Source organism: Fulmarus glacialis, unplaced genomic scaffold (genome assembly GCF_000690835.1).
Source record: "Fulmarus glacialis isolate BGI_N327 unplaced genomic scaffold, ASM69083v1 scaffold10000, whole genome shotgun sequence".
NCBI lineage: Eukaryota > Metazoa > Chordata > Aves > Procellariiformes > Procellariidae > Fulmarus > Fulmarus glacialis.
The window spans coordinates 83352-92815 of NW_009185828.1; the positions used below are offsets into that span (position 1 = coordinate 83352).

The following is a 9464-nucleotide window of genomic DNA, read 5'->3' on the forward strand; positions in this document are numbered from 1 at the left end:
TGCTATTACCTGGGCCTGTCCCTAGAAGTTTACATGAAAGATGCCTCTGAAACAACGCACTTAAAGAGTAAGAAATGTTCAATTTGAAGTAAATGGCAACATGAAAGAAAAAAAGCAACATTCATATCTATACATGCAACACTTGACTTGTATTCATTTACAGAGCAATCCAGATTATACAGAACAACTTGGTACAATCTCCAATACTTGCTATGGGAATACACATACATACACAAGATGACTGGTGACTCAGAACACAACCAGGTGCCTCATTTCAGAAGAGTATTTCTAACATCACCTGTCATGATTAGCTATATGACTAATATCTATCTATTAAACTCCATTTGTTCACCAGAATATTCCCATCAAACCTTTGTGCTCGAAGAGAATGACAGTCCTGGGGTAGACTGTACAGAAAACACAGGAGAACTCAAAAGACTGTCCTTCTTAAACAGAGATGACAAAGAGGAGGCGAGAACTGGCTTGGATGCTTACCTGGAGATCACTGGGAGTAGCAGCAAGAAAGGCAGATAGATTCATGAAGGACAGTAACTGAAAAGAAGCTACAGACCCAGTACTTATTAACAGGGACAGTGCAAGACAAAAGGGAGTCGATTAATGAAACCTGAGGGAGATACTGTTAGACGAAAACAGGTTAACAAGGCAGTGGCCTTGAGAGTCTAGCACTGTGGCTTAACACAGCTGTTCATGACAGTGTTGTCATCATCTTCCATCACATGGCACCATGTATTAGTTTCTTAACTACAGAGATCTAAGAAAGCAGTTCAGGAAACCCTGTGACCCTGAGATAAGAACCTTGCTACCTTCCCATACAAACCCAAAAGATATTACTGAGGCCAGGAGAAAGGCTGGAAAAGGTTACTACAGAAGAGGAAAGGCTATGTAAGTGTTACATCTGGAGAGACCCAAAACATCTTCTGTGTCACCAGTGTCCCTGGTTCTGCTCCAAGAAAAGGATTTCTAAGGGATACAATGGCAGAGGACACCTGACTTAGAGCAGGGGAGCTGCTGTTAGGCATCCATTTTACTTAAATCTTCCACGTCTGACTGTAAAAAAATTCCTTTAGCCAAAAATTTAGCAGAAGGATTGTCAATGTCGTATCAGGGAATTATCAAATATTTTAAAAAATGGAAAAACGACAGTTACCATGCAGTGCCTTTACTTACATCAACTGTTTTAAAATAGCAGTTACATTGAAAGAAGAATCTCCTTTATTTTTCTTGCTTGAAGTAATAAAAGAAAAATTCAAAGCCTGCGAAATGCTTATACTTGTGAGCAACTTTAATCCTGTGAGTAGTTCATTTCTGAAGAAAACAGAACTACTCATGGCAGTAAGTACCTGTCACTCTTCCAGCCCTAAGTGACAGACACAGAATATACTTAAGGAAGTGATATCCTGTACAGGAACCTGCTGATATCACCTAACAGACTTTCTAAGTGGGAGCAAAGAGCTACTCAACACACAGAGTGATCACACAGAAATCAACACAGAAACATTTTCCTTGTCTGTGATTATTTTTCCAGCAATAATCATCATCAGTATTACTAAGAACAACAGGTTAAAAAAGTCTTGAGGCAGAAACATGTTTTAAAGGATGCCCCCTTAAGACAGATGAAAAATGGAATATTTAAATATGTTATACATTTTTCAGCCTTAAAATGACCAGGCAAAACTGCGAGAACTGATTTTGAAAGGAAGTCTCGATTCCTCTTCCATAACCTCATGCAAACATTTCAACAACTGCTTGCTACTTGATAATACGTGGCTTACACCATATGGTCTTACCACAGAAATAACTTGACGCTTTGGCTCAGCAATTAGATGTATGTAGAGATGTCAAGGATGAAGTCTGAAGAATTGAATTGCCTTTGAATAGAACCAAATGGTTTAAAGCATACTACAGCTTGGGTTTATTTAGGGCTTGAAATTTATTGGGAAACATAAATGTTTGCTTTCAAAATACTTCTGAATGTTCTTTATTCAGGTTTCCCCAAAAACAGAAAAAAAGCTCATGCTTTGATACAACAGACATTTTTTTAAAATTGGTATGTTTGTGCACAACTGTCAATTGTAGCCCAATTCAATGGGTGCCAGAACAGACATCCTACTACAAAATCCAACTGGAGTTTGTAAAAACGCTGCTCTGTCAATGGGGGAGGCAAAGTTTGGCCTTGACTAACTGATACCATCAATATTCTCCTGCAATAGCTTCCTCCGATCTCCTGATTCGTAAGACTCCTTTGAACTGACATTTCTAGCCTTGTTGTGTTATTCTTTACAGCAGACAATTCACAGGAGAGAAAAATCTGCCTCATTCAAAGTTGCTTCCCAGATGTGAAGGACCAACTCCGCACATTAGCCTACACTGTTCAAAGAACAAAAGCAAGGCTTCTCTTTCTCAATGAAAAATGATCTTCAGTGAAAAATCACATCTTTCTTGGTGTGGTTAGTGCCATAAAACTAAATTAAGACAAAAGGGTTCTCAGAATCAGGAAGTCTTCACATTCTTCTGACCGATTCTGATTTGAATTCAGAATGTGGCTTCATACAGGAAAATTATCCTTGCAGTTTTCTTTGTAAACATTCTCAGCTCTGTTGTAATAACTGCGGTAATGTGGATTGAATGCAGAAAATATGTTTTATAATTTCTTATTCACCCAGCTGCTAAAACACCAAATGATCTACATGACATACGCACATGCTGGAGTTGCTTCATTTGTTATAATGTATAATTTCTCAAGAACAGCTTTACATGATCTGCACTGCTGAATCCCAAAAATGCAATCTGTTTTGTCCTTATTTAAGAAGTACATCTTGGAATACACATGTGAATTATCTGTAAATATGACTGACTTTTTTTATTTTTAGCACAACATTTGGGCTGTGTCTTGTGGCAAGCTTATATGTCGGTGATGTACAATATTAAAGTCATTAAAATGGCATCTGAAGCTTTTTTCATGAACACCAGCCAAAGTCAATATCCTACCAGTTAAATAATGCATTTCATAATTATAGCAAATATTTAATTTTCAAACAAATATCCTTTGCTCTCTCAGAATCAACAGCAGCAGTTAACATGATGGTTCACATGAGGTTCACAATTAATAAGGACCCAGGAGAAAACCTCACACAATCGGTACTTTACATATTTATGAAATTTCATCAATTATTCATATAATATTTACTACTGGGAGTGGTGAATATGACAATCATCCCTGCTGGAGAACCAGTCAGTTCTCTTTAAAACGTTGCAAGCAGCATAATTCAATTCTAATTATATATGTTATATAGAGATTAAGGGACATTTTTAGGACCTGAATGTTCTGCATGAAACTATTGTTTTCAATTAACTGATCCACAATTTTCCTAATTGATCAAGCCCCACATTCTTCTTTAGAAGCCTAGACTTAAAGCCACAGTGTGAATCACCCTGCAATTCCCAAGAGATAGCAAATCTTACTGAAACCTCTCTCTGATGCAGTAGTTACCTAGCAGCAAAACCTAGCAACCCTGTAGTATGAGATTAATCTCAGAGTGATAATCATAAAGTAATATCTAAAAGACATTTTATTTAACTATGCCATCCAAACGTATATAAAAATGCAATGCAAAAATGCTCAGGCTTCTAACTGTTCAGCTATACAGATTAGAAAAGACTACCCAACAGCACGAAAAGCTATTTATTTGTTGTTCAGCGAGGTCTCATTTGCTCAGCTCTCCCAACAAGGACAGAAAAAATCCAGATCTACAAAGAGATGCGCAACATTTAGATGCGACTAAGATATTCAAAACCCTTCCTTACCTACAATTTAATGTTCGAGCGATGAAACCCCTTAGTCACTACAGCTAGTGGGTAAGTGCAAATTCCTCAGGCATAGGTTCTGCTCAGTTGCTTGGAACCTAAGTCCTAGCAGGGTACTCAAACTAAACACTTTCTCTCCTTTCTCTTCTACAACTTAGTAAGCATTTTCAGATCACCTTAGTGTGACCAGGACACGCACAAAAGACAGCCAGACATAAGTCCTCCTTGTTCTGAGCTGTCCATCTGCATCTTACCCAACCATACAGCGTGTACCCTCACCTGAGAAGAAGGGAATCACTCTCAAGGACTGGTACTATGGTGCCAAGACGAGAAAGAGAGAACATCAGTCAGAATGTAGCATTTTCCCTGCGGGATTGGGATGCCCTTGTTCCAAATCAGGGAACAGAAAAACTGGAACTAGGTTTCTTACCTCCTTAGTAAATCCCTGCCACAGCCCATAACATCTCTTATTAGCTATCTGGGGTGGTTCCCCACACAGCTTACTGGGAACCTACATGCTTCACTGTATGTCTGAAGACTCCACCAGGTGACCTGCACTTAAAACATTTGTCCTGCCAACACTTTGCAAAGTTCTTTTGCAAGTGTAGCCCAAAGCATCTAACCCCTCCTTGAGCCTTCACTTTCTTTGTTTAGCACGCTCTGATTCCACAGAGATCTGTATATACACTTCTGAGGTAGGCTTGGGCCTGGGCAGCTTTCAGCACCACTGGTCAGGCACCGCTCCTGTGTTTTATTCTTCAAATTACAGAACTAGAATCTTTGGGTGTGCCCTAAAACTCCTATCATGCAAACAGAGGTTGGAAGTGTGCAATATAAAGGGAATCCACTTCTTTACTGAAACTCTCTATTTTTCCCTCATACTAAACATTAGGCTTTCCAAATGTATTTGTACTTTTGCAATAAACAGTGTGGTTGCCTACTGTTTAAAAATGCTTTGGCATCCTTGGGTAAGTTGCCAAATTAACAGCACTGAAAAGCTGTAGTCTTCCTTTGTTAAGAGAATAGGTAGGAAAGCATGAGCTGAAGTGCCAACTTTTCTGCTTTGCTTTACTTACACAGAGCAAGAAAACCTATCCTCCAGTGAGAAGGGTGAAAGGTAATTCAATCCTTGCATCAGTTAAGCTCTCAGCTTTCTTCTGGGACTACTAAAGGGAGTAATAGGGGTGTGGACACTAAAGAGTAAATCTGAGTCAGATTCTTGCTGAACTGCTGTCTGCCAGTAACAGTCGTCACCAAGCTGTAAGATACAATTGGACCAGGAAAACTGATAGCAAAGGGCTCTGGTATACATCCCTGAGCTGCCAAGTCATACATTTAACTATAAAAAAAATACGTAACGGACTATGACAGTGCTTTTAAGACAATAGTTTGGCCACAGTGAAAAATAATAAGCCGAAACGAAAACAAATACTCTTGTGGTTCTTGTCCTTCAACACTAACAGGAGCTTTATCCATGCCATGAGAGCTACCTGTGTGCAGCCCACATACAACTTGACCAGACACATTCCGAAACCCATACGCTGACAAAAGTACCTTCTGAATTCATCTGCCAGTGAGGGCTTACAAGCAATAATGCTGCATGATTTGCTTTTGCTTCTAATTGCTACATACTGAACTATTGTAACATTGAATTTATTTTTCTCATGTCCAGCTATACCCACAACAGCCACTCTGTTAGTTATAGCCAGTCTTGACCACAATCAGCAATTGATTTTAAGCATTTCTGTGAGCACGACTGAGTCATTAACATCTTCAGATAGCACTGCTTACCTTAAATCTTTCTGAAACCCCTTCAGTGATGCTGATTGTGAATTCAGCTATTTTAGGAGTACGGAACTTTCCCTTCTTGCGATCAGGTTCATACTCTGTTTTCGTTTTGACCACAACCTTTAAAAAAAGAAAAAATCAGAAAGCTGTCCGCTGAAGTAGTCACAGGAATCTTATTTATTCATTAACTCTTCTTTTACCTGCTTACAAGGCATTTAACACAAAGGTTTTATTACCCTCACTTTCTGTAATTCTTCTGTGGAATCTGTAATCTGTTAGTTATTTTTCCTGTCATAGCAATCATCAACAAAATTATCTCTCAAGAGTGGTTTTGATGGACCTACAGGAAGACTTGTTATGCAACAATTTCACAAACATTCAATTTTTTCAGCTGTGGTGGTACTGTGCTGCTACACTAGGCAAACATCTACTTAGTTCAAATCCAAATCATGGAGCTTCCCACTTTTGTAGTTTGAAAACAGCCACCTTCATTTGCTTCAGGAGATCCCATTAATAGGACTTCAAACTGGAGACCAATAGGAGGAGACAATTATTGAAGAGTGCCTATAGAAATCTAGCAGATGATGATGCTGCCAGTAGCCATGTTCTTTGATGGCAGGATTTTGTGTTTAAAAGAAGTGAAATGACCCATCTAGTTGCTATCCACTATGTGCTAGACTATAGCTCTCGGCACTCTTGTTTTTAACGTCTAACTTTTGAATTATCAGCTGCAAGCAGCAAGATGCAGACAAACCCTTGTGTTAATGATATTTCTTGAAACCCAAGGCTCTTTAACTTCAGTTTATTCCTTGCTATGAGCTATTGCCCCAAGCTACACAATTTAGCACCTTACCTGTATTCCTAAAATATTCATTACGTCAGTCATATCTCTAGTGCTTTCCTAGGCATTCTAATTGTACAAAATTTTCACATACCTAACCTATTTGCCTCATTTTTGTCTTCTACAATTTTTCAGGATCTTTTTCAAAGTGTCACTCCCAAGGTAGAGTGCAGTTTATCATACTGATGGTGCTACTAAGATTTGCTCAATTTTCTCTGTTGTTCCAAATAAATATCTAGACCCTTGTAGATTTTTAGAACCAGATTCAATCTTTACAGCAGCCTGTGGTATCAATAGCAACTACATTATTCTGAAATTAAGATTGTGCCACTTGCAGGTAGCCAGGTACTGAAATTAAAGCTCTCACTTCCCTGAAATGGTATCTAGAACATGTAACTGTACCTAGACTCAGTATCACAAAGCTTATTAGACACTTTTACAGCATTATACACATACGTGCAGGACATAGGTAGTTTCTAAACCTATTTCAGCTATAATGAATAAGATAACAATTATAACTATGTAACTTTACGATGGCTCAACAGCATCATGGAAGTAAACCGTCTGAAGATTTTTGGAATGGTTTTTAACATTTTACTTTCCTTCCTCCCCCTTTATGTTGCATAATCTCAGGCAACTCAAATCACATTCAGCTGACACTGAACATACAGTTCTATCTGCTTGGTTATGTAATGTCTTCTTTTGTTTAACATACCTAAATATGAATTTAAATGAGTTCATCCCTTTAATTTAGAAGCTGTCAAAACCATCAAATTCTTAGCGCTGTAGTCACTACTGTTCAAGAAGTTATGCTTCACTGCCATACTAGAGCCTTGTAAGTGAATAATAAACATAGATACATGATGTACTCCTATTCATTATACATGAGTGTCTTCCTAGTTCAGAATTTGATCTGTGTCAATCTTGACTTAATGCTGTTTCTTTTTTTCACATCAGTTGCTCTACTACTGCCTTGGAGTCTGTAGCAACCAGTAAAGACACACTGACATGAAACCAGACAGTTACCGAAGGAAACCAGTAGGACCAATAAATACATGTTTTTATTTTTCCTCTCTAGTTTGCAAAAGGAAAGGAAAGCTAATATACAAATAAACAGTGGATAGAGTAGAAGAGCCAATCAAATATTCCTTTATTTAAGCTTCTATTCTAGTTGTACATTTGCTTTCGTTCAAGGCAAATACCATGAAGGTGGGAGGAGTTCCGCCCCATTCCAGCAGGAGCAATCAGGCTGGCACAGAACCTCCTGGGTTCACTACAGAGGCTCCACTCAGGTTAAACCTATTACCATACAGGTCCCTAGTTCAGACTTCTGCTTAGCAGTGCAGTAACATAACAAATTCCTTTGGATGTTGGTCCTTGGTAATCGGTTATATCCAGTCACCAGTTGGCAGGCGTATCAGACACAGTAAGACTTGTTTTAAAGCCTTAGGGTGCAATTTTGTCCTCAGTTACAAGATTTATACCCATGTAACTGAGGGCAGAAAATGGACCCTCAGGCTCTCTAACAGCTGTTATGGCTCATTGCATTTATGCCTGCCAACTGGTCACCACACACAACACAGAATGTTGTTGATAGCAATTAAAATGGAGGTCACAAATTTATTTGTATTGCCTACAAGCAACACTCTACGAAGGCAAGTTTCACAAGCTAAAATTCTTTACCCCAAGATAAGGTTATGTGATTTTTTTGTGAGCTATGAGGAACATATAGGTATCAGTTTATCTAGAAGTAGAATTGAGCTCACGGAGGACACAATGCCAAAAATAAAAATCAGCATGAAGATATTACTGACCATTTCCAAGTTAAATTTTGTATTTTTCAAAGACTGCAAAGCTTTTTTTGCCAAATGCATGTGTGAGAAATGTGCAAGTAAGTATCCTACTAAAATAGGATACTGAAAAACAGGATACTGAAATATCTGAAAAAGTATCTTACTATTGTATGCCTTACCTGTAGTAACACTTAGTGAATTCTTTATTGTGAGGAGAATAAATGTATTTACAGTCTATCACATCACCTTCCTAAATCCTTAAAATTAAATCCTTAGTAATCAAGCCATATAATGAGGATGCACACTTCCCTTCCAACCTGTGAGCAGCACGTTGGACTGCTCCCTTCCAGCCACGCAGCATCTGAATCACCTATTTGGAGGGTTTTGAACCAAGGAAGTTGCCAAGGAGAAAACTCAGTAGCCTGTTCTCATCTCTTTATTTCAGCTTGTCTGGGGCTAGCGTTCATTTCCTACTGAAGCACAGAAAGAACATGGAAGTTCTTTCCCTCTGTAGCCAGTCTGCCCATGTACATCTTGCAGAGACATAAAGCAGTGCTTTATTCCCCCCATTAGGGGGGCTTTTTCTGAACAGAGAAAATTCACGTCGTTCACAGAGAATACACAGTATCTTCCAGATGCAAAAAAGAAAGATACAGAATAGGAGGGGCTACGACAATACAGCATAGGGAAGCTTGCATTTGTATGTTTACATATTTCATGCAGCAGCAGCACTGAAATCTATATATGCATATTGCTAACATTTCCCACTGCTTTTTAACGCAAATCACTACTACTGGATCTTCATTAGCTTAACTGTTAGGTTTTTTTCCCCAGAGGGAACTAGCATGCCTGAAAACACTTCGTATTTCTTGACATTTCTAAGCTGCTCGTTACATGTAACCTATTCTTTTGTTGTTTGCCTGATTTTGGGTGTGATTCTCCAGGGTGGAAACTAAAGCCTACTGTACCTTATCAGGAGGTGGGAACTGGAGCTGATTGACATCCAGGGGTGTGATCAGGGGGATGGTGTCAAATCCATCCTCCAAAAGGGGCTGCTTTGTGCTCTTGTCGCTGAAATTATTCCCCAGTTTCACCATTCTTCCAGGATAGAGGGATCTTCTGCAGGCACACACAGATACACACGCACAGAAATGCAAAATGTCAGAAACTCGGGATGCACCAGACCTTTCCCCAGCCCCCGGGGAACCCAAAATATC

At 38.9% G+C, this 9464-nt stretch overlaps 1 protein-coding gene across 1 annotated transcript in view; it reads right to left on the reverse strand.

Annotated features, from left to right (window-relative positions):
• The window catches only part of LOC104077880 (neuron-specific protein family member 1), a 22199-nt gene extending 12757 nt beyond the window's left edge, over positions 1-9442 (reverse strand). The window contains exons 1-2 of the mRNA XM_009579318.1: positions 9216-9442; positions 5617-5733 (exon numbers count right to left, since the gene is read on the reverse strand). Of these exons, the coding sequence (XP_009577613.1) occupies positions 5617-5733; positions 9216-9344 (246 nt within the window). The 5' untranslated portion in view covers positions 9345-9442. The remainder of the gene's footprint in view (positions 1-5616; positions 5734-9215) is intronic.
• Between the last annotated feature and the right edge of the window lie 22 nt (positions 9443-9464).